At 33.0% G+C, this 27,178-nt stretch overlaps 1 protein-coding gene across 20 annotated transcripts in view; it reads right to left on the reverse strand.

Moving 5' to 3' along the window:
• Nucleotides 1-27,178, reverse strand: part of SOX6 (SRY-box transcription factor 6) — a 619,662-nt gene that overhangs the window by 232,234 nt on the left and 360,250 nt on the right. For all 20 annotated transcript variants that reach the window (XM_045484620.1, XM_045484628.1, XM_045484622.1 and 17 more), the window contains one exon: nt 26,443-26,532. In XM_045484620.1, the coding sequence (XP_045340576.1) occupies nt 26,443-26,532 (90 nt within the window). The remainder of the gene's footprint in view (nt 1-26,442; nt 26,533-27,178) is intronic.

Genomic DNA, 27,178 nt, shown 5'->3' on the forward strand with positions numbered 1-27,178 from the left:
AAAGAAGCATATCCATAATTATCTATAAAAGGTATAAAATACTCCATTTTCTAAACACATATATGCATGGTGCTTCACATACTTCAACCAAAACAACAGATTGCAACAGATTGAATGCAGGAGCAGACATGAGAATTCAACTATGTCTCATTAAGCCTGACATTAAATAACTGTGCAAAAAAGTAAGATAATATCACTCTTCACACTAAATTATTTTTAGACATTATAGGTATTTTTGTAAAGACTATTTTAGCAACACATTTGTTATTTAAATTAATTAACAAATGTTTAATTATTTTCACTTTTAATTTCTAATACTAAGTATGTCAATAGACAAAAAGCCACATAAACAAAACTTCTTTGGGTCCTCAAATAGACCTAAAATTGCTGACCTATCTGTAAACAATTCTGAGAACTTAATCTCACCAGACTACAAGCAAATTGAGTTAATTGCTTCCCCAACTCCAAAGACATGGTAGACACAAATATGTGCTAAATGTAAATGACCCTCAAAACTACTTCAGGAAAATATACAATTTTAGAATGAATGAAGGGTAAAGGTTTAAAATTAGAAATGAGCTAAAAACTAGCTCTACCACTTATTAGATTTGTGGTTTTGTATGATTATTTATGCTTTTTCTGAGTCTTTGTTTCTTCACATATAAAATAAAATTTATATCCATCCAGCTAAACAATTGTTAAATATTAATAAATAAATATTACTCACTATTGTTAAATAAAAGAGTGAAGAATGTAGACAGTTAGAACTCTTATACACTGCTGATGGTAATGCAAAATGGTGCCGCTGCTCTAGAAAACAGTCAGTTCCTCATAAGGAGCTCGGTACATATACCCAAGAAGAATGAAAACATACATCCACACCAGAACTTGTACCATGTTCATTACAGCATTATTCATAACAGCCAATAAATGGAAGCAATCCATGTCCATCAACTGATGAATGGATGGAAAAAATGGGGTATATATCCTTCAAGTGGAATATTATTTGCCAATAATAAGGAATTACATATTAATACATGCTACAATACTGAACTTTGAAAACATTGTGCTCAGTGAAAGGCACTAATCACAAAAAAAACACATATAATTCCACTTATATTAAATGTACAGAATAAGCAAATCTAGAGAGATAGGAAGTAGATTAGGTGTTGCTTAGGGCTGGAAAGTTTGGAAAGAAATGGAGGGTGACTGCTAAAGGGTGAGAGATTCCCTTTAGGTTGATAAAAATATTCTAAAGTTTGATTGTGTGATAATTGTACAACTCTATGAATATACTTTTTTTTAAAAACCTACTGAATTGTACTCTTTAAATGGGTGAATTTTAAGATATATGAATTATATCTCAATAAAGACATTGCTAACAATGCAAACAAACAAACAGGCACAGGTGAAAATGTCTAGCAAAATAAGTGACACATACCAGAAGTTCAGTAAATGCTTTTTTTGTCTTGATAATAACTGATATGTCTCAAAATCTACTTACAAAACTAAGATACATCTCAAAAATTTGAGCAGATTTAATTAGACTATGAGAAAAATTTGTATGTCAATGGTCAACAAACAGTATAATATATTCACAAAAGAAGTTCCCTTTTTGTTGTCTAGCTATTCTTATTGATTTTATACAAACTGTCCCTTTTTTAAAATTTCTGTGAAATATGAATGAAAAAAACCAGGATGGATCTTTTAAGATTCCTTGTAGTTATTTAATATGAACTGAAATTTGATATCTGATTTAAATTTTGGTGTCTTAATTGAAGCTTCATAGTATAAAGTATGTTTGAGGAAAAATACAGAAAATCTTGTATATGAGATATGACAAAACCACTAAGCAGATATTTACTGGCAACTTCCCTCAGTTAAATTGCTATTTATGAAAAAAATTAAGTAATCCCTTTTTCATAATTCTTCTTGCTATTAAAGAACAAAATTATTAAATTGCACATTAAAGTTTTTGGTATTGCAAATTCATTAATCATAAAGCTTGCCTTGAAAAAAGCATGTCAAGAAAAATCATACTAGGAAGCAATACACACTCTAGAACTATTGTCCTTTCCAATGGAAACAAAACTATCTATGCTCTTGTCTACCTGAGTCTTGCATTTGTGATGTTCATTTAAAAGAGGAATGTTTTGCAACTGAGTTTCAAATTTTAGATCTGCCTCTTGGCATAGTGAGCTGACAGATTTTGTGGTCTGGAGGCACAAACTAACTAGAATTTCCATTCAGAAGCGGTAGCATATTGGTGAAGCCAGGGTGAGAAAACAGAAGAATAAAACCAATTTCTCAGTCTTCTCCGACCCTCACAGGCTTCTTGTGTGCCTTTCTAATTCACTACATTCAGTCAATAATTCATGGAATAAATATTTTTTATATACCTTGGGTCAAGCAGTGAACCCACACATACTCTGTTTTCATGCAATTTACCTTCCAGTCATGGAACTCAGATAATAAAATAAATTAAAAAATAAAAAGTATATTAAGCTGCAGTAAATGTTATAGAAAAAAAAAATAAAGCTAAGTAGGTAGAAGAGGTTCCAGTGTTAAATAAGACAGTCACAATAGGTCTCTCCAAGAATGTCAATTAAGCAAGAACTGAATTAAGCAAGAGCTGAAAATATGATCCATGAGAACATTTAGGAGCAGAGCATTCCAAGAAAAATAAACAACAAATGCAAAGGTCCTGAGGTGCGTGCCTGTTTGAGGAACATTAGTAGGTAAACATATGATGAACAAAAAAGAGCAAAAAGAAGAGGTGATATTTTGATAGAGTAAATATATATTTGGTCTTCATCCCCAGTTCCAGGCATAGAGCTTCAAAAATCTTTGTAATTTTCTGAGTGATAAGAGTGAGAGGATTATCTATTATTCATAATAAGCCCCTTTCAACCATACCTGAGTCTATGTTTATGAGGTGACAATTAATGAGCCCCTAGATAGCTTTAGGATGTGAGCTGGCTGCCAGAGGAACCAACTATGTGATTAGAGAATTGAAACTTTCAGCCCTACCCTTGACCTCTGAGAAGGGGAGAGAGGCTGGGGATTGAGTTAATCACCAATGGCCAATGATTTAATCAACCATACCTATGTGTATAATGGAGCCCCATAAAAATTCTAGACAGAGGTGTCCAGAGAGCTCTGGAGTTGGTGAATGCATCCTTATCCCAGGAGGGTGGAGCATCCCTCCAGGAAGAAACTCCTGGAACAGGAAAAGAACTCCTACACTGGGAACCTTCCAGACCTTGCCCCATGTAGCTCTTCATCTTGTGATTCATTTGTATCCTTTATAATAAAAAATAGTAGAGAATTTCCCTGAGTTCTGTGAGGTATGATAGCAAATAATCAAACCGAATAGGGGTTTGGGGAGCCACTGATTTGTATCCAACTTGGACAGAAGTGTGGATAACTTGGGGACCCATGACTTGTAATTGGTGTCTGAAGTGGGGGGGGGGGCAGTCATGTGGGATCAAGCCTTTAACCTGTTGTGGGGCAGTCTGTGCTAACTCTGGTTTGTTAGTATGAGAATTTAATTAAACCGTAGGACACCCAGCTGGTGTCCACAGAGCACTGAAGAATTGTTTGGCATGGAAAACTCACATTTTTTGTGTCAGAAGTGTTTTGAGAAGAGAAACAGTTTTCTCTTAGGAATGTAACAGAAATGAAGTTAGACAAGAAAGAGAGGACCATATCTATCCTGTAGGGCCTTTTGGGCAATCATAGGGACTTTGGCCTTTATTCAAATTAATATGGGGGTCCATTAGAGGGTTTTCAGACAAAGGAGTGATGCGATTTAACTGACATATTAAAAGGATCAACCTATAGCTTCTCTATGGAAAACAGATTATATGGAGACAAGGGAGAAAGCAGGGGATGTCAGCTGAGTGGCTAGCACAAAATTCAAGCAAGATAGACTGGCCTGGACCAAGTAATGGTAATGACACATTTACACTGGATAATTTGAGAAGAGTTAAATAAAATATTTACAAAAAATATGGGGCAAGTTTTAAGGAAGACAACAAGGCATAATGATACACCCAAGAGCTAGTCATAGAATGAAGCTGTTGGGGAAAGAATGGTGGCTGGAACCAAGAGAACGTAGTTGTAAGGAGAGGGTCATGAAAGGGTCACAACCATCCTACAGCAATATGGCAAGGAAAGAGCTGTGGAGAGGAAAAGGACACCAACCTTACTCTCCCTCAGCTCTCCTGAGTGCCTCTCATTGGTTGAACCCAAATGGAGGTCAAAGAGAAAGAGAACTCACTCATCAGCGCTCTTGGTACACAGAGTGAGTTTAGAAGGCATAAAGAGGGGCAAATGGAAACTATGAGGATCAAGGCTAACTTGTAATGAGGATCAAGGTTAACTTCAAGGTTTGTGATCTGAGCACCTAGAATAGAGTTGATATTTATTGAGATGGGAAAGAATTTAGGTACAGTAGATCTGGGAAAAAAATTCAGGAATTCCATTACAGATATGTTAAATTTAAAATGTCCAAGTAGAAATGTACAGTAGAAAATTGGATATATAAATTTGGAGCTCAAGAAGGAGGCCTGATTGGAAACATAAATTTTAACCCTAGTTGTCATGGATTTGAGATACCAGAAAAAATGTGACACTGATCTATAAATACAAATGATTCTCTTTCTTCAAGACATTATTCTTTTATTTACTTTGAAGGGAAAAAAACTTAAGTAATATTATAATCAATTCCCTTTTTAGCATCCTCTAAAGCATGAGCTAAAAAAAAATTGTAATTATCTGTGTTGTAAATAACTGTGTATGCCATTATAGACTGTGAGCTCCTTATGGAACAAACCATTTCTTAGTCATTTTTGTATTCCCAATACTTAGCATATAAAAGCCTCTCAAAAATTTTTGACACAAGACTGGAATTAATGAAAATATAAATAAATGAAAATAGGGTTGGGATTCATAGGGTGTCCTGAAGGTGCTATCTAAAATGCCCTATTAATGGAAAAGTTTTGTTTTGTAAAAAGAATTTCTTCTGATTGTCTGAAGACACAGATAACCTGACCTATCCTGTAACAAGAAGTCAAGGAGAAGCCAACAGTCAGGTTTTAAACAAAGAGGACTTAAGCAACTTTGAAAGCTTCTGTTGGTAAAGCAAAGAGAGAGCACTATGGATAGTCTAAGGGAGTGTCGAATACAGTTAATAACAAATCACATTTATTTGTTTGTTTCCTGTGTCCTCAGGGCAGAGCCTGCTTTTATTTTTTAAATTTAATGTACTTAGTCTAGCGTTTATCCTTTCAATACCTTCTTTCATATTGTTGTTACATATGAGTTTGTAAGAAAATGTGGTATTTTTACATGTTTTCAGTTGTATATTATATCCTATACCAGATACGTAATTTTGTTTCTTTTTTCATTTAATATCATATTTTTAAATTCATACATGTTGATATATATATAGCTGTTGTTTATTCTGACTGCTTCTTTATTTTGATTGCTCTTATAAACAGTGCTATAGTGAACATTCTTATACACATGCAAAAGTTGCTTTAGGAGATAAATATATACATATAAAAGTTGGATAGTTCAAAGAATATGTGCATCTTCAACTTTGCTAGACCTAGCTAAACTCAAAGTAGATATATAAACTTACACTCCCACAAGTAGTTTATGAGAATTCCAGCTCCTCACACTTAATTTTTGCCAGTCTGATAGATATGAAATGGTATCTTATTATTGCTTTAATCTGCATTTCTCTAGTATTCATGCATCCTCTTCTGTAAATTGCCTAGTTAATTTTTAAGCCAGTGTGGAATCAACAAGCTATGTCTACCCCATGTATTTTGATTCCATATCAGTGGCCAGGTCTGTTCAAGAACCTTTGCCAAAGCCAAAAAGCAGTACCCCCAAACAAAGAAATTTGGATTTTCCTCTAGAAGCCACAAAATTGAGTGGGGGGTAACTCTCAGGGTCATGGGTGTAAGATATCAGAGAAAAGTTAGATACTGACATAAATGCAAATGGTTCTCTCTGAGAGTTTAATGTACTTTGACAGGGAAAAAAAATTAAAAGTTTATTCCATTTTCCTTAGCATGTCTAATGTCTCCCTTTCTGTCTTTCCTTGTGCATTGTTTTTGACTCTGACACATACTTAAACACAAAATCTGTATTAAATACAATGAAAAAGCATACATAAAAATATTTGTATTAAACACAATGAAAAATAGTACTCAAAACAGGAAGCTGCCTTGTTGACAGTTTGATGAAAGAAAGAAGGATCAGCTTTCCCTTCGGCCATCAGTGGAGATGAGATAATTTCAAGTAACACAAAAACCAAAATGCTTCACCAAGCACACAGTATACATGTGAGAAAAATAGATTTTAATATAATTTCAGCAGTTCTGTATATAAGTTATGATCCATTCCCATAGGTTTTTTAATAGATGTTCCTCAATGAAAAAAACTCTATTTATTGCAACAATATGCAAATCAGTAAACAATATGAACACCAATTTCAAAACTTCATATAATTCTTCCATCAAAATACTGTTTTCAGAAACCTCACTAAATTTGACATAATAACATTTTTTTGGCTTCTTTAATGTACATTGTCATAGGGATGTCTTATTACAGATAGCTGTAGATTCTACATTTTGACAGTATTAGAAGGATAGTCTTTATGACTGCTATAGTATAGAACAACATTGTCAAATAGAGCTCTCTGTGATAATGAAAGTGTTCTATATCTTTGCTACCAATATGGTAGCCCTGGTCACATGTGGTAATAAGTATCTGAAATGTGGTTCATGTGATTGAGGAACTAAATTTTAACTTTGTTTTAGTTGATTTGAATTTATTAAATAGTCAACATGTGGCAAATAACTTCTATAGTGGGAAGCACAGATTTAATGTAATCTAGAAAAATTTTCCTTTTATCTAGCCATAAATATTGGTCTCTGTACTAAGCAGATAGCCAAGACTGGACACTCTCTGCTCTAGGATCAGAGGTCACAACACTCTCCTCTTGGCAACATTGGCAGTGACCTAGTTCTCATCTCCTATCAAGTGCTAAATTACTGGGTACCTACTACCCAGGCCTTCCATATCTTATGCCCTGATTCTCATTTTTAGCAGAGGTTACATTTGACTCTTGTTATCTAACCTATAGGTGCTTGGATACCTGCTTTATGTGTTTCATGTTTCTATCTTGTGTCCTTGGGCATCTCTGCTCACTTAGGGTGACTCAGCTACATCAATAATCATTATCCCCAGCTCCTGTAATGCCAGTGTTGATTGACTACATGATACTTCCTGCCAAAAAAATTCAGTAGTTACATCCTCATTCATGACATTAGCCAGACCTAAGGTATCTAACATATGAGATTTTTTTTTAATGTTTATTTATTTATTTTAAGGGAGAGAGCGCAAGCAAGCATGAGCGCACATGAGTGGGGGAGGGGCAGAGACAGAGAGAGAGAGAGAGAGAGAGAGAGAGAGAGAGAGAGAATCCCCAGAAGACTCCACACTGCCATGGCAGACCCATGCTGGGCTTAATCTCACAGCTGTGAGATCATGACCTGAGCCGATTTCAAGAGTCGGATGCTCAACAAACTGAGCCATCCAGACGCCTTTAACATGCAAGATTTCTTTTTTTTAATTGTTTAAAGTTTATTTATTATTTTGAGAGAGTGAGAGAGAACAGGGGCAGGGCAAAGAGAGAAGGACACACAGAATCCGAAGCAGGTTCCAGGCTCTGAGCAGTCAGCACAGAGCCCGGATGTGAGGCTCAAACTCATGGAATGCGAGATTATGACTTGAGCCAAAGTTAGACACTTAACCCACTGAGCAACCCAGGTGCCCCTAACCTGTGAGACTTTTTAAGCACACTCCTGGGTCTGATTTCTCATGGCCTTCTTCTCAAGAAATTAAAATTGTTTGAATTGGAAACTGTTTAAGATAATCTGGTGACTTAATCCTCAAACTAACAGTGTCCTCTGTACATCCCCACATTTAAAACACTTGTTATTCCATTAGTACCAGCTATTTCATTTTCCTAATGAGCAAAGAATAAAGCTTATTTCTAAAATATTTGGAGAGATATTGGAAAATTGTGGTATGAATTGAAAGAACTTGGATACAAATAATTAATAGATTCCAGTGTGAGATACGGATTATAGGCATAATAGTAAGTGGTCATTGTATGTGAGAGATGACAATCTTCCCTTAACTATTTTTCCTAACTTTAATTATTAACCACATTATAATTTATTATTAAAATTCTATTCACGGTTCATAAATTTTTGCAGTAGACACACAAAAATACATGCCACTATGCTAGAAATGTAAAGATACTAATAGTCTAGACAGCACTCAAGAGTTTCTAAAGTTTCTGTTCTACAATCACTTTCATGACATACCCAGGCACTTTGTCAACTGTCAAATAATCAGAGATGATTCACTGTTGAATTGTAGATCAGATTTCCTAAAAAGCCAGAATAATATTAAATAATCCTTGACAGCAAATAAAAAAATGTAAAAGATACTAAAAGACAACATCCCCAAACCTGATGAATTTAAATTAATAGAAAAAGGGAAATCTACAGTAGCCAAATTTGAATAGAAGAACTATATATATATTAAAAAGAAAAAAAAATCCCACTAATCTAAAAAGAAAAAAGTAACTTCGGTTTTTGTTATTTCTTTAATTTTGTTTTTGTTTTTCTGCTTGTTTATTTAGCTCAAAGAGTCATATGGAAGACTTGGGAAATGCATGGGAAAATGTGTCCCAATAATGACCCAAAGAGATATTAGCATGTTTTGGTGGAAAGAACATAAACTTGAAGCACTATATAGTCCTCCATTCGAATCCTGGATTGTCCATTATTATCTTGGTGTCTTGAGAAAAATTCTCCTGAGACTCTGTTCCTTCCTTTGCAAAAGGAAGATGATGATGCCAACTTCATGCCATTGGTTTGAGGATTAAGTAAGATAAAATAAACAAAAGCACTGTGACACACTATATTTGCCCAATAAATGTTAGTCTTTGCTTTTGACAGCACCCTCCTCTCATGCCTCTCTGTAGGTTTTTAAAAACCTATTTAAAAAAAAAATTTAAAAAAAAGCATTTCTCATGTCTGACTGGTAGAAAATACGAAGTATTGTAAACTCTACATAGTCTAACACAATGGTAGGCAAATAATAAGCACTGGGAAAAAAAAGATTTGTGGATTGATTGAGATTCTATAAATGCATTCCTTCTTGAAAGCAGAGGGATGGATGAGATCAATTCTAAAGATCCTTTCCTGGTTCTGAGATTCACGTTCTAGTAGGAAAGCTTCTTTCAGTGTCAACCACAGTAAGAATAAGTTCATCATGAAGGGAAAAAAAGTGATTTTTTTTTCCTGGTCCTACCTCTAGTTTGTTTTAGGAAATACAATACAGAGAATCTCCTCAGGGCCCTTCCTGTAATCTTAAGTAAACTCTTCTTTCTAAATTGAAAAATATCATAATTATTTTTCTCCGGTATTTCAATTCATCTAATTCATCACTTCTTACTCATTTGTTTCTTGATCATTCATTCTGATTCCATCTCAGACAAGCCTTTGTAAATATTAAAAATATGGTCCAGGTAGAGAGAGCACCACTTCAAGTGGTGGTGATCCCCTCCTCTTCTTCCTGACACCAAAACTGAAAAATATGCAAAGAAGACGACCTGGGACAAGTACCAATTACTCCAGGAAAATGCTTTTCAGCATCCAGCTGGGAGGGCAACCCTAAACTGTGGTATCATAGCTGAGAAATACACAGTCAACTATGGAGACTAGAGAAGAGCCATCATGCTTCAAGGCAAATGCCTATGGGCACTAAACTATGGCTGGAAAAATAAAAGAGCTCCTTTTAGTAACCAGTTAACAAGAAATCCAGGACTCTCAATGGGTATGAAAGCCTATGTTTAAGCAAAACCACAGAATGGTTGTGCCCATTTCATTTTCTTTAGCACTCTTAATAAACTTCTATTTATGCTCCCTTGATGTTACCAGCTTAAACTTGAGGGTCTCAGTAGGTTTTCCCACATTTCAGCATGGAAAAACTTCCAGCTATATAGATTTATGTAAAGCACTCTGCATCCTTCACTGTCTCTTGAAATCTTGCAACCCAAGGACAATTGCATATTTAAACAGTAAAGGTGGTTTTTCTAACTTGAGTAGAAATGTATCTCTGGGTCCAGATAAAACTAAAGTTTTTTCATTAATAACTATATTAGCTGGAAATTGCCACAGATGAATTTCAAAGCAGTAAAAGCCTACTTGTTTATAATATTAAAAAATAAGTTTAAACCTTCATTTAAAAAGGATGATTATGAGCAAATTTTAGAAATGTCTTACATTTGTAAAGATCTGTAGATACAATCACTCTTCTATAAATAACCACACTCTTCTAACAAACCTTAAAATCAGACTGCTCTCAATAGAAAACTCACATTTTTCTCCAATAATCTCTACTTCTGAGTCTATTTGAAAAGTTGGTCAAAGACAGGAGCCATGTGCACATGTATGGTTTTGATTCCATCTATACTCCTGCCCTAATTCTTGTGGCTTGGACCCATTCCAGGTGCTCTGCCTTACCCTGTGGTTTGTATTTGAGATCCCCTTTTCTGACTCATTGCATTCTCCTGATTGACAAACAGATTTAGATATGAAAACAAACAGTTACCTGCCTGTAATTGGTTTCTAACAGCTGCACTGTTGTAGCACTTCTTAACCATGGTGAAGGTGCCTATGAGAGAAGCTTCTTGTTTAGTTCAGAGGGTGTGTGCGTGTGTGTGTGTGCGTGCGTGTGTGTGTGTGTGTGTGTGTGTGTGTGTGTGTGTAGGGTTCACACATTTAGTTTTGTTTCCTTTTGTTCACTTTAGTTTCTTATTTGTTTTACAATAAGACTTGGGAGTCTTTATTGTTCCCCAAGATACTCAATAATTATGGTGTATATGATTTATACATTGTTGATCTGAAATATATATTTGTATTTTTTAAACCTCCAGAAATCAAATTTAAATAAGAATACACTGGATTTTAACTTTTTAAACTAACGTGGCTTTTAGTTGAACTTAGAAGAGTCCTCAAAGAAAAAGAGTCACTTCTTTTTCTTTTACTGATTTAATAGGAAGCATACTATTTCATTAGTAGACTAAAATGTTAGGCTAGAAGTAATAAACTATTATTATATTTTTAGTAGTGTGTCTCATAATGTCAACTGAATTATGTGAAATGTATCAAACTAGTTACAATAAAAGCCACTACTTACATACTACAAACAATTGCAACTCCCTCAACATATCAGAAGAGACTGGGACGTTGCATTTTAAAATTCCTGTGGAAATCAAATGTATTTTAAGTATCAGCTCTGATTATTTAATCAGACAACTTGCATTTTGCCCTGGCTAATTTTGAAGGCTGATAATATTTTACTTATAAAAATAATTGTGCACCTGTTGTGATGGAAGCCTAGTTAAACAAATGTTAATAGGAATGTAACTCGTAGCTTTAAGCATAAGAACACAGGTCTCTCATTACTATTACATGAAGAAACATATTTTTAAAGCCATGAGATAGATCTCATTTTAAATCTCATCTCTTCCTTAGCCCTAGAGAGATGTTTAAGAATATTATTAAAACATGTACAACGAATAGTTGCATATTAACTTGAAAGGGAACATCAGATTATGCCTACTGAACAAAATGGATATGGAGTTCCTCCTTCCCATTTAATACCTGTGTTCTTCTGCCTTGCTCTATTCCCTCGCCAAGCCATTTTAATGATATTGAATCATTTTTGAGAAACACATGCACTTTTCTTACCAACTTATGATCAAAGGAGAAAATTAAAAAGAGGACCTACAAAAGCTGGACTCCTCTTGCACTCTTCTTGTTTTCAGGCTCTTTTAGCATTAGAGATCTTTTTCAGTACCCAAATTCTGTAAGCTTTAAAAAATGCTAGGCTCTCATGGAATAGACAGACCTTTCCTCTGTGGATCCTGCCATTTTGTAAAAAGACTTCCTAAAAGCTACCAACGTGTGTCTATTCAATCCATTTCCGGGTGTAATCAAGTTCTAAGTACTGAAAAGAGGCTTGAGGAAAAAGAATTTGTCTTAAGTTAAACTAGCTAAATTTTGAGCTCAGTTATACATGCCTCTTATTGACTTCTGTAAGACTGTAGCCTTGCAATTGGCCCAAATTCTTTAAGGTTATATTTAAAAGGTAATTTTATTCAAAATTACCTAAACTTTTGAACCCTATGTTTTATAATGTTGGGTTAATTTTAATTTTATTTTGGTTAGTGCAATACAAGTTTACAAGCAGAGTTCAGAAAATGTGTGCATTTTTTAAATGACCTAAATTCTCTGTAGTTTTCTTTTTCAATAGTTTAATGCAGACATTTGGATTGAAGGGGAATCACAAATAAACGGAATAATTGCATCAAATTTCCTCAGTGCATTAAATATGCACTCAGTGGTAATTACCAACAGTAGCAACACATTTAAAAATGTAGAGAATAATGTACAATTTATGCCTATTTCAAGGGTCTTATTCATGAAAACACCATTTGGATGAAAATACACACATTTTATTAAGTGGTTAGCCTTAGATTTTTTTAAATTCAGACAAATGACTTAAATAGTAAGTGTGTGGGAGGTCTAGTAGTATGGGCCAGCTCTTAATGTGACATATATATCCCATGAGAATTGTCAAGAGCTGACTCTAGAGTAAAGAAATACCGAGGACACCCTCTGGCACGTGGGGCGCTAGGCACAGAGCATTCCTGGGCCTATAAACAGCAATGAGATGAATTACTATCCCACATATTTTTCTTCTAAGAATCAGCTGTATATAAATATTATCACAAATATATATTTTTAAACTTCTTACATTTATTTTAACAAAAAAGACTAAAGTGAAATAGAGGAATTTAATAATAGTATATAAAAATTTTAAAACTTTTTTATATTTTATGCTTACTAAAACTCTGTGCATAACTTTTAATTATAAAATAATAAATGCATATGTATTGAAATCTCATCTATCCCAAATGTTACACTAAAAAAAAAAAATTCATAGCAACTGTATGTCCAAACGCGATACATGTGAAAATCTCATTTTCACAGTAAGACCTCTAAGTTTTAGCTACTGCTATAATAAAATGCCAGAACCAAAACTGTATGGAAAGTTTCTTTAAAGTTTTGGGTAAGAGAATTTTACTTATACTTAAGTAAGGTGATTTAATACTACGACAAGGACTTGGCAGATAAATGATAGCTAAGCTATCTGTAATAAGATGGGAACAGAGCTGATTAGGCTGCTTTTCATTCTCCAGACCTAGATTACCTGAAAAATGTAAGCTAATTATCAATAAAGTGATCATTATTTTTGGTTGAAACAATATTGGCGACATGGACTATACTGTAAATTTGATGTGGGTGATAATATGGATTTCTTAGAGTGTTAGAACTTCCCCTCAATTTTATACATATCTAATCATTTCCTATGGAATAATTGGTGCTGCAAGAGGTAATAAATGGTTCCAAGTCCCTTTGGGTGGCACATAATGAAATACTCTCATATCTATTCCTACTGGCAAACTACTATTTACTAAGGATTTATTTTATTAGTCATTTTACAATCACTGACAGTAATCCTGAAGTGCATGTATTTTTCCCCACTTTGCAGATTAAAAAGCTGAGAGTAAAATAAATAAATAAATAAATAAATAAATAAATAAATAAATAGTTCAGTTTATACCATAATTCAAACCCACATCTGATCAATTCTACACCCTGTGTTTATTATGCTACAATTCCTGTTCTAGGGGAGAAAGCAACTAAGTTCTTTAAGTCAATAACTTCATTTAGCGTCTTCACAGAATCTTTGAACTCTTACATGTAACTGATTAGCTTTGTAGTTATTACTGACAAATTGATTTATTATCAAGGTAATTATATGCTACTCTATTTTAAAGTTCTAGTCCAGTGGTTCTCAAAGTGTGATTTATGGACCCCTTGGAGTCCCAGGGGAGTCTCCAAGGTGTCCCTAAGGTCGACACCGTTTTCATAATAATACTAAGGTATTAGTTGTATGTTACAACATACATACATACATCACTTACACTGATGATGCGAATGAATGAAATAGTGGGTTAAAACTGCTCATCCTCTAGCATGAATCAAAGGCACCTAACTCTACTAGTAGTAATTGTATTCTTCACCACCACACACTTGTAGTAAAACAAAAAAAAAAATCAGTTTCAATTAAGTAGTTCTTTGATAAAATAGTAAAATAATGTGTTAAATAATGACTTTTAAGTACACATATTTTTAATATTCTGTGTGATGAGGGGCACTTGGCTGACCCAATTGGTAGAGCATGCAACTCTTGATTTTAGGGTCATGAGTTCAAGCCCCATGTTGGGTGTAGAGTTAAAAAATTAGTTCTTAAGATTCTATGTGATGAAATGGGAAGCATCCCACTGCTTATTACACCTAAGTATCATAGCTGTCTCAAGGAAAATCACTTGTGCTATTGTTCGAGTTGCTAGCTGAAATTTTTCATAGTTTTTTGCATAGACCTCCAATTTCATTTAAAAGAACAAGATAAAATATCCTTACCTGTACTTTAACATTTGCCAAGAGAGCCTCCCACTTAAAAACAAAAACAAAAACAAAAACAAAAAACAAAAAATCTTATAGCATTGGTTAAAACATAATTTGAACTTTCAAGGGAACTTTCAAGGGAAAATCAGAATTTCAGAAAACTTCTATCTGCCATCATGAGCATAACACTTTCCAAATACTAAAAAAATTTTTTTCTGATACGATTAATAGTAATATTGATGAATTTGATTTTTTGATACTATGTGATGAAATGTGCCAACATAAGGAAGAGCTGCACAACTCAATGACAATATAATCTAAAAGCCTAATGCATGGCATTACAAAATCATGCATGGAACAAAAGATTCATTCAGAATTAAAATTGGACAAATGGATTTTTAAAAGATTTTTTTAAGTTATCTCTACACCCAACATGGGGCTCGAACTCACAACCCCAAGGTCAAGAGTCACATGCTCAACTGACTGAGCCAGCCAGGTGCCCCTGGACCAATGTATTTTAATGTAAAAGTATTGAAAGTTCACTGATATGGTTTCAGATCCTACATTAGACCTAACCTTTAAGAAACTAACACTTGTGATATTTGATGTAGTATCAAGGAAGAAAATTCACAATTGTGTGAAAATGCTACAAGATACTTTTCCCTTTGTCAGCTACATATGCATATTAGGCCAACTTCTTCGTATACTTCGATCAAAATGTATCAAACAGATTGAATGCAAAAGCAGGTATGAGAGAGTCCAACTGTCTTCTATTAAAACCTACATTAAAAAGATTTGCAAAAATGTAAAACAATGTCATTCTTCTCACTAAATTATTTTTACTTTAGGAAATATATTCATATATTCAATATTTGTCATAAAAATGGGTTTTATGTTAATATGTAGCAGATTTAATTTTATACATTTTAAATGAATTAATACTTTTTTTATTTCTCAGGGTTATTTTCTAACATAATTAAGTATTAATAGTTATAAGTCACATGAACAAAAGAATTTTAGAATCTTCAATACACTCTAAGATCCTGAGATCAAAAAAAGTTTGAGGACTGTATTTCATCATTCTATCAATAAATATTTACTGGTTCAAGTACTAAATTATGCCAAATGTTGTTGCTTCCTGTATTATTTTCAGATTCTCTACTTACTCTATACTACAACAAATAACACATATTCTCTCTCTAACCCTCTCAACAAAATCTGAAGTAAGTAGTATCATCCATGCTTTCTTGTACAAAAATAAGGAAATCAGTTCTTTTCATCTTCATTGAGGACTGCAGTCTTTTTTTTAAATTAGTCTTTTGTATTGAAAAAGCAATGCATACACATGGTTAAAAAAAAAAAAAAAACCTACCGTACAAACTATACAGTAAAAGTTTAAAAAGCAGCCTGTCCCATATCTTTTATTTTCTACTTCATAGCCAACCTCTGTTAACAGTTTATTAAATATCCTTCCAGCAATTTTCTGTATGTATATAATTTTCTACACAAACTGAAGAGTATATATGCTCTCCTCCGTTTCACACTGTCACCCTTTATAGTTCCAGAGATGTTACCCTTATTAAGCCAAATAATTCAGGTAATATGGAGATGCTACGCTAAAAGTGTCTGAATCAGTGACCCCATATCTCCCAAAACAATGCAGAGTAAGCCAGACTTAAATTTATGTCCTGTAAGGTATTTTCACTTAACACTCAACTTTGTTTATTTCTTTATTGTGATAAGAAGATGCTACTAAAAACGGGACTACATTCACCTCTCAAAATGTTGTGAAATCAGCATTCCAAGTTATGGAAGAAATTTTTCTATTTGCCCAAACACATTTCACTTCCAGATTCCTACTGTCTGTTCTTCTGTTACCCTGTCATCTCTTATTCCACTATGAGCCATACCCTGTTCTCCAGGTGTGTATTAGGTATGTATATACGGATAGATGTTAAAGGCTATTTTCAATTCTGGGTTTATACTCTAATACTGAAATAAAAATCATTTGTATTCAATGAAATATGAGCTACTTTGATGGAGAAAGGTTCCACCATAAACCTAAGTCTAACACACATCATTAAAGCTTCAGTATGTTTTCACTAATTCCACACAGGAGGATTACAGATGTCCTGCTAGCTACCATTTCCTGGTAAGCAATCTGAATGGCTTCCAGGAAATTGCTAATGACCTTCATTTTACTTAAAATCTAGGCTGCAATTAGTAATAGTTTTGCTTCTCCATGCTGGTTATAATGTTTATTTTCATCACAGCAATCAGGGAGAAAAAAGTGAAATGTCTTGTTTTTGAATTATATCAAAATGTATTCTCTTTTATTTCGGTATGTCACCAAATAGACTAATACATATTTAATGTAATCATAATTGTGTAAGAATACTTTGGATCTTTCTTACTTCTAACCAATTTTGCCTCCTTTCCCACTCCAGGCTTCAGCAATTGCTAAAATTAGCCTTTTAAAGTGGAATCAATAGAAGTATTTTATAATTTTTGGCTTTTTTTATATATAACAACATTTTATAAAACTGAAAATTTTAAAACTAGATATGATTTTAAAGTTCTATGTTTTTAATTATAATAACTACTAAAGGAAGTTTCAGATTTTTATTCAATGAATTTAAGGCATGATTATGTGGTCAATGTAATAATAACAAAGAACAACTTTATCCAGTGTTATATTTATAACCAGAATTTGTTACTAAACTTCAGCATTTCCTTTTATGTAAACATTGATTTCACTAATTAGAGCCAACTGATCTTTTCTCTAACAGATCGATTTCTTTTAATCTCAACAGTTAACAGCAATTCCAATGTATCATAATACTTTAGACCTTAATCATATAGTAGTAATTTTTACCAGCAGCTTTTGTTTGAATTTTAATTAAGAAGACCTTGTGTCTCCAAACCCAAGTGGGGAGAAGTTTTAATTGCTTATATGTATATCACACAGACTTCAAAAGAAGTAAAAGTTATTTATAACAGAGTACAAAGGAAAGCTTTGAAATGTTTACATTCATGCAAAATAGTATAAATTTTAAAACTATGGGTATTGCTGTGTTATAATGCAAAAATATCTATAAAACCAGCTGTGATATGTATTTACTGTTAGTAAAAGGAGTTCACGGGTTCAGAAATAATAGCTCACTATTGACTACAACACGACCAAAAGACTGTGAGATGGATGGGTTAAACATGCTATTCTGGGGGAATATTAAGTTTCCACCTTAGTCATTTACTATGTGATTGAGAGCAGTAACTTTACTTTTCTGGATGTTGGGGTCCTTACAGGGAAAATAAGAAGTTTGGGTACATAATATGCAAAGCTTCTTCAGCTCTAATCTTTTGAGATTCCATAATTCTAGATATTACTCTGAAGTTCTACAATTATACAAAATTCATACAGAAAATAGTGACACTTTACCACATTATTTCATACAAACAGGAAAGTGAGAAAATTACATGTGCTCTCAATCTCTTTCACAAGCTGGTCTCTAGAGCAATACAGCATTTGTCTTGAGAAATAACAATTTAAAATTTTCAAAATACACGAAATCTAAACATTGATAGATTACTATTTTAACCCTTTATCCTGTGAAACAGCAAGAATCACTAGGTATGTGAACTTGGCTGACTTTAAGTTGAAAAGTGGCAGATGATTCTCCTCTAAACACTTCCAGATTTTTTTTCAGTTCCCTCAGATGAAGAAATTGCTGTAAATTTATAAATGGAAATTCAACAAAAACTCACTTATAAATGAATATGTAAAGTGTACAGTCATAGCTCTTGGAAAACCACTCTAGTCCTTCTGTGATTGCCTACAACTGAAAACACAAATAACTGTAAATTACTATTCCTAAAAAACAGAGAATTCTGTAGAAAGGGCAATGTATGGAATGAGTAATCAGGGCAATGTATGGAATGGAATAGATATAGTTTAGGCCCTTACTAGAAAAGTGAACAAACTAGGAGAGAGAATCGGCATTTAAGCTAGTAACCTAGAACGCAGAACACTGATTCTGTGGGAATGCTGTTAGATCCATTCTGACCTTTCGGTGATAACAGTACTGCTTAAGTTACTTCAAGAATAACCTACACCATTTGATCTTCAAAGATCTACGGTACACTGGAGACAAAAAAACAAACAAACAACTAAGACTGTTGTGTTCCTGTGCTCTCCTCCAGAGATTTATGTCCACAATCAAACCTAATAATGAAACCAGTCTCTCTCAGTGACACACAGTGGCAATATTATAATATATTCATGTTTTTAATTCAGTATTTGTACCAACTACAACTGTAATATGCTTGTACTATTTGACGCCACACAGTTCCTAATTTTATTTCTCTTAGTAACAACCCTAATGAAGTAACAAAGAATAATACTTAAAACCGTTAGTAGTAAAGTATGGCAGAAACATTCGGGCTCTCAAACAAGCCTCTTAGACATATTAGTTGAATAACTATAATAAGCAATTGTGTTTCAGTCACAGCTTTGAAAAACACTGGGAATAATTTATAGAACTTTCTGTTTAAAGGAATTTTTAGTCAACTTTTTTCCTATCAGAAAGAGACTATCATTTTTCTCAGCTGCAGCAGAATATACCTAGGAGCACATCTACCTTAATCCCTAAATGTAAATATTGCAATGATTAATCATAAATGACCAAGGAAGGAAAACACTATTTTCCTTATTTGCTTCATATCACATAATTATTTTTTTGTCTCTCATATCATCTGTGTGTTTGACAAACACAAGCGCAAACAGTTTGTGCTAAGTCAAACACAACCAGCATTACTGTTTCTCTGGCACACTGCCCAGGGAGGCGCCTTCACACCAAGGAGATGCCAGCCACAGCATAGAAGGGCATGTGTGCAAAACAGGGAAGCTGGCTAGGATTCTCTCACATAAACCACAGAAGATTAGGCCTATCCATGGAGGCAGAGGCTGATTTCCTAGTGCTCTTGATTTCATTAGGTATGTCACCATTGCATTTAGAAATGTCTCATAACCATAATTATTCTGGCATCCTCACTCCTTTGGTACAACTCAAACATACATTCAAATGGGTTGTGGACCCTATCAGTACTTCTGTCTTACCTTGTGTCCTTCTACCGTCTGATTCCCCCCTCTCTTACATTCAGGTAATGTAATTCAAGATAAATTCAAGATAAATACTTCTATAGAGAGAAACTGTATTACCTATATGCCCTCCAGCTTTGCAATACTGCTTCACTTACATAGAAAAGGGTAAAAGCGAAACTCTTTTGGTTGTTTGTATACTGTGGAGGCAGAAACAGCCCAGAGTCTATCTTCTCCTTTTCCCACTGCAGAAGTATAAGATTCTGAGGCTATAGAGGCAGGATTCAAAACCTGCTGCCACAACTTTTGACTGACCCCACATAAGCCATGTAACTTCTCACAGTCTTTTTACTCATATATAAAATCAATATAAAAATATTTTCCTTAATGGATTGTTATAATAAGGATCAAATAAAATAATGTAGATGTCTTAGTCCTTTGTTTCCTTTGTATAAAATAAAGCACCTTACAAAAAAGTACTCACTATATTACTTATTGGCAGGAAATCGATAACATTTTCAAGATTAGTCTTATAATTAAGAGAGTATAGTAAACACGGGTATTAATTTTGAAAAAACTTTAGGAGGTCATGAAGATAACATTCCACCAGAGTAGGAACACCCTTTAATATCCTCTACAATATCCCTGTTTAAGATTTCCAGATTTCCAGATTTTCCAGATTTCCAGCTAAATTTCCAGATTTTGTTTTTTAAATTCATCCATTCATTCCATAAATATTTTGTGAACTCCTAGTATATCTGAGGTACTCTCTCTTAATGTAGTCCAACAGTATCAATGCCAGATAGCCATTAACTATTCCTAAATTCTTTTGTACATTGAGAATAATTTCATTATTTCCTTAACTCCTTAAAACACAATTCTTATCCTCTTATAATCAACCAACCAACATATACTAGGTCAAACTTCCCTACATCTCTAATTATTATTCATATTAAATGTTCAAGTTCTTCTCTATGGTCGTGGATTAAGGAGAGAATTTTTTTGTTAAGTTTATTTATTTATTTATTTATTTATTTATTTATTTATTTATTTTGAGAAAGAGAGAGAGGAAAAAGAAAAACACAAAAGTGAGGGAGGGGCAGAGAGAGGGAAAGAGAGAATCTCAAGCAAGCTCCACACTGTCAGCCCAGAGCCCAATGCAGGACTCGAACCCATGAACCATGAGATCATGACCTGAGCCAAAGACAAGGGTCAGACACTTAAGCACCAGAGCCACCCAGGTGCCCCAAGATTCATTTTTTTAATACTACTCTTAATCATTCTACTGTCAATACTTTTAATTCTCACTCAGGCACCTAACGCACTGCATAGAATTTTTCAGTGATAGTAATAGAAGCTATGTTTCCTCCCTCCTCCAGCTTCATTCCACTCTCGAATCCAAAAGAAGAAGAATATATATATATATACATATATATATATATATATATATATATATATGCACAAAATCAGAAAATAATATAAGTATGGACAATTTGGAAAATAATGACCATGAGAATTCTAACAGCCCAAATTTATGGGATGCATAAAGCTATTTCTACAAACATATTCATGGCCAAAATACCTTTATTGTTAAATAAACAATGTTTAAAATGAAATATTCAGTTTAGGAATTTATAGGGTATCAAAAACAAACAAAAGAAAAAGTATAAGGAAATAAGCCTGGGAGAGATAATATAGGTAAAAACAATATGGAGTAGTTGGCATACTAAAGTGGCAGCAGAATTGAGAAATAAATCTAAAAACTGGATAATTACTGGGATATTGGGAAAAGAGATAAGTAGATAAGCCACTGGCAAGTAAAATTGAAGGACAAAAGGGATAGAAAATGAGTATGCAAAATTTAAGATGGAATATATAACAGAAAATAAAAAACTTAAAATATGTGATGTTGTATTTTAAAACAATGTTAATGTATTTGAAAACCTCAGTGAAATATACAATATTCTAGGAAAATGTTTTTCTGGAAAAACTGACTTAAAGAGAAATAGAAAATGTAAAAAGGAAAAAAAACACAATTATTAGCAACAAAAACTCCAGGCCCAGATATTTTATGGGTATATTCTCTCAGAATTTCAAGGAGTAAGTAATCCTCACATTATCTATTCAATATTTTACACAGCCTAGAAAAAGAGGGAAAGCTTTCCAATTCAACCACGAACTCTGGTACAAAAAGTGAACAAAGAGTACAAATAAAGAAAAACACAAACTAATCTCATTTATGATTACAGATGCAAAAATAACAACTGTAATATGAGGAAATAAAATTATTCGGTACATTAAAATAAGACTGCACCATGACTAATCAGGGTTTATTTCATCAGTAAATTTGAAAAACAAAAACCAATAAGATGTGCCATAAAATAAAATGCAATTTCTCATAGAAACTCCTAATAAACTATGACTAGAATGTTCTTTTAATAATAAAGAATATCTTAAATATCTTAATAGTTAGGGGTGAAATAGTAAAAACAACTCCATAAATTAGAAACTTTACAAAATACCTGCTATCACATGTTTACTTAATATAATTATTGATATTGTAGGCAGTGTAATATGAGAAGGGATGAAAAAAGGGGGCATAACTGCCAAAAAAGAGAAAACCTATCAGCTGAAATATAATTATAGCTAATAAGTTCGATAAAGAGGAAAATTATAAAATGAATCAGCAAAATTCATTAGCATCCCTAAATATGATAACAAAAAGAAAACAGAATGAAGAATGTCTCATTCACGAGACCAAGCAAAAAGATTAAATATTATAGAGAAAATATCAAAATAAACACACAGAATCTACATTTTAAAAAAAATCATCATTGAGGGACATAAAAGAATAAATGATTTTAAATGAAAAGATTCAATACTATAAAGATGTCAGTTCACCCTATAGTTTCATATAAATATAATCTTTCAAAAACTTATTTTGGGATTTTAGTGAACACTTAACTAAATTAAATGTAAGCCTGAAATAAACTTTAGAGAAGTATGCACACACCTTAAAGAAAAATTATGAATGTGGTCTTGCAATATTTACTTTTCAAAGATACCATAAAGCTACAGTGATTAATATAGCACAGTAGTAATAAAAGTTTAGATAGATCGATAGAATAAAACCAAAAGCTGAGAAATGGTTTCAAATATGCAATCAGTATGGTAAAAGATGTTATTTAAGTCAGACAGAGAAGATCAATTATTTAATTACTGATACAGATATATTTGGTTAATGGCTTAAGAAAAAAATTAAGTTGTTTCTCTAGTTGAAATTACACATCAAAATATACTTAAGAGGAATTAAAGGGTTAAATGATTAAAAATATAGTCAAAGAATTGGAACAAAATATAGCAGAGTGGGGGAATCCTTTCTAAACAAACCTCCAACATAAAAGAGCATGAAAAGGGAGGGAGAGATTTGACAATAAAAATCATAATGCAAAAGAAAATGATAAAATGAAACATATATGACATAAAGGTTAATACCATTAAAATATACACTAAAAATCATACAGAACCATAAGAACTAGACAAATCCGCTAAAAGAAAAATGGGCAAACAACATAAACAGGCAATTCTCAAAGGAAGAGACATTTACTACAAATAAATTTATGTCAGATTCTTCATTAACAATAATAAAGAAATTCAAATTAAATCAGCAATAGTGTATCATTTTCCCCTATAAAAACTGGCAAGAAATTTTTGAAGTAATAATACTTGCCACTGAGGGCAAGAGAATACTTGCAGACACTGCTGGTGAGAGTGGAACACTGTACCTTTTCTGCAGGGTAATGTGCTAGTATGAGTCAATGGCCTTTTTAGAAAAGAACACATGCTTTAACTCAGGAATTTCACTTTTAAGGAATATATCCTAAGAAAATAACTACTAATTAATACTGAAAATTATTAGGAAGTTATCCATATTCAAGTTTTTCTTTACAATGACAAATAATTTTTAAAAACTACTTAAATGTTGAATAAAAGACTCAAATTATGAGAACCTCACTTCATACAATATTTTCTGTAAATAAAAATATTTTATTTTATTTTATTTTTTATTTTTTATTTTTTTAATATATGAAATTTATTGTCAAATTGGTTTCCATACCACACCCAGTGCTCATCCCAAAAGGTGCCCTCCTCAATACCCATCACCCACCCTCTCCTCCCTCCCACCCCCCATCAACCCTCAGTTTGTTCTCAGATTTTAACAGTCTCTTATGCTTTGGCTCTCTCCCACTCTAACCTCTTTTTTTTTTTTTTCCTTCCTCTCACGCCAGTCAGAGTGGCCAAAAATATTTTACATGACTTAATCACTTATTGATATATCATTAAATGGGAAAGAATAGATTATAAAAGAACAGTAAAAGATTCTAATTTTAAGGAAAAACTTTAACAAGTATATGCATAAATTAAACAAAATAATACAGGTAGAATTAAATAACCATTTTATTTTTTGTGTGTCTATTTCTCTATTTTTGCAACAAATATGTAATGAAGGAATTTATCATAAATTCATTTACAACAAATTTTGTAATGAGGGTTGTTTGAGATATAAAATACTGATGGCCCACAATAGTATGTATTTCTTGGGGATAGTATTTAAACCATATTAAAATTTCAGAATAATTATAACTAATTTAGGTGGATAATAACTGGCCTGATCTCACCTAGACTAAAAATGCATGTTGAATTTTAGCAGGGGTTGAATCAAACTATCTGAATGCTACTTAAACTATTTTTTTCCAGTTTTTATGATAACATATTATTGGTATATTTTTTATAATGGCTATGTGACAAAATATTAGGATGTAAAAAGAGACAATTATGTATAATAAATCAAGATGAAAAATTTAGTAAGAATCTTATTTCCTATGCTCATAAAACTGAGAGCAGCACACAAATGAAAGTTCACATATCACATACAGAATCCAGAAAAAAAAGTTAAAGAATTTGAAAAGCCTAAATTTGCATGTGTTTTTGCTTTTGAGATTTAGACATTTTGATCATCTAAGGCTAGTACAGTTTTTGCATCATAAAGTCATAATCAGAATGGAAAATAAAGAAAGATGGAAAGCGGGGGAAGGGAGAGGAGATAACCTGAAGCACAAAAACTTGATGCTGAATCATGACATAATAAAATATTAACTTCCACATCACTAAGAGAAAGCAAGACCCCTGTCATTCATGCTGGCAAAAGCTTGCCTTTGCATAAACCATTACTGTTCTCACTGTTAAAATACCAATGACTTTGGAAAGGATAGAAAACACAGAATGACGTGCAAAGTAGCACACAACATGTTACTGCAGCTGGATAAAGAATATGTCACTAATGACTTTCTTTCTACCCATCATTTATAAGTTAAGATTTTTTTCCCCAAATAGCAAATGCCCTTTCTGAGTGCAGAACAGAGGCAGTGGAATTCAAAATAATATTCAATTTCCACTTAATGTTAATACTGTATCAGTTAATGAAATGAGTTATTAATTATTCCCTGGGAAAGAGATGACTTCCTTTTGTCTTCATTTGAATTGAACACAACATACCTGAACACTAGGCAATTTTTGGTAATAAATTAAAAATAACATTTTCATCAGAGTTATTGCCAGATGTTTATCTTAAATAAAACATTATCCATGACCAATAGGAAGATTCATCTGAAGTTATTTGATAACTTCAGAAAACTAATGTAATTAGGTTCCCAAATTGTTAGTGCAAATTGGAGTCATGACTGTCTGTCTGCAAGAGACAACTGATAGAATTAATTAATAACCATGGATTCTGTTTAGGATACCAAAATTAGTAATAAAGTACTTCATCTCCATGAAGGCATCAACAAGAGAGAGTTAAGGAAGAAGAATAACTTCCTGACTGATAGGACAACTTAATTTTGTAATGATTCTTAACATGTTTCAAAATAATAACATCAATCACATACCTTCAGAACTAAAGATGCTCATCCTTATTAGGGTCAGAGGTCATGAAACGTTAACTTCTATGAAATCTGATTGAGATCAGTCAACCTATGATCCTATGGGTATGTTAATAATAACAGCAACCACAGTTGACCCTCACGAGTGTTTTCTAAGTGCCAACAACTGTTCTAAAAGCTTTACTTGTAATTAATCCTATTAATAAGCCTATAAAGTAGGAACTGTTATTATCTCCATTTAGATATAAGGAATTTGAAACAGAAAAGTTCAGTGACTTGCCCAAAGTCACTCAGCTAGGAAGTGATAGAGCCAGGATTTGAAAAAGGTAACCAAGCCTCAAAAAACACCCACAAACCATTATGTAAAGTACACTCAATAAACTCTTTTTTATAGATGCTACCCTTGACCCTTTCTGACCAGAAGAAACTCAAATTAATGATTTGGATTCATAAATCAAGCCATTATTAAGATTTCGAGAGGAAAGACTAAAATTAACTTGTTTTTCATCTTTTGACATTTTTTTATTTTTCAGACTGTTAATGAAGCAATTTACCCTATAATTTATATGTTTATAGACTAATAAAAACAGAAGGGAAAAATTTCATTCTATAAGCATTATAAAGAATAAAATTTCAAGGACACACTACATATTTACCCTCTCATGTATAAACACATATTAGAGGTAAAATACAGAGATCAGCAAACATGTTGTTATACAAAATAATATACTCTACATTGATATGTTTGATATTTTGTATATTGTACCTTTAATTTCTCCAAGAAGTTCACTGGTATTTAGTCTTTCCATTTTTTCCTTCCAATCTTTTGAAAGTAGTTTTTCCATGCAGGAGGAATCTGTTAGAGTTAAAAAGTAAGTATGGAAAATGTTACATATATATTTTACAACTATTAAAATACTACAAATACAAAAGCCAACTTATGGAGAAATTATCCCATTATAAAAATGATCAAGGCTATATTTGTTGTTGTTTTAACCCTAGGATATAGATAATTATATTAGTGTATCTATCACAAAATACCACAACTAAATTTATTTTTACCTGACTACTTAAACTATTCCCGGGGGGGGGGGGGGAGGGAAGATAATGCTCAATAATCTTATGTTTGTTTTTTTTTTAATTTTTTTTTCAACGTTTATTTATTTTTGGGACAGAGAGAGACAAAGCATGAACGGGGGAGGGGCAGAGAGAGAGGGAGACACAGAATCCGAAACAGGCTCCAGGCTCTGAGCCATCAGCCCAGAGCCCGACGCGGGGCTCGAACTCACGGACCGCGAGATCGTGACCTGGCTGAAGTCGGACGCTTAACCGACTGCGCCACCCAGGCGCCCCAATAATCTTATCTTGGTAGTATAAATACAATTCTATTAATATTCAGTCAGCATTTATCATTTCTTAGACTGATAGGACAGAAAAGGGGGCGATTTCCTCTGATATTTAAGTTTAGATGTTGTTCCTTTTAATCCAGGTGATTTTTTTCT

This window comes from Leopardus geoffroyi, chromosome D1, assembly GCF_018350155.1.
Source record: "Leopardus geoffroyi isolate Oge1 chromosome D1, O.geoffroyi_Oge1_pat1.0, whole genome shotgun sequence".
NCBI lineage: Eukaryota > Metazoa > Chordata > Mammalia > Carnivora > Felidae > Leopardus > Leopardus geoffroyi.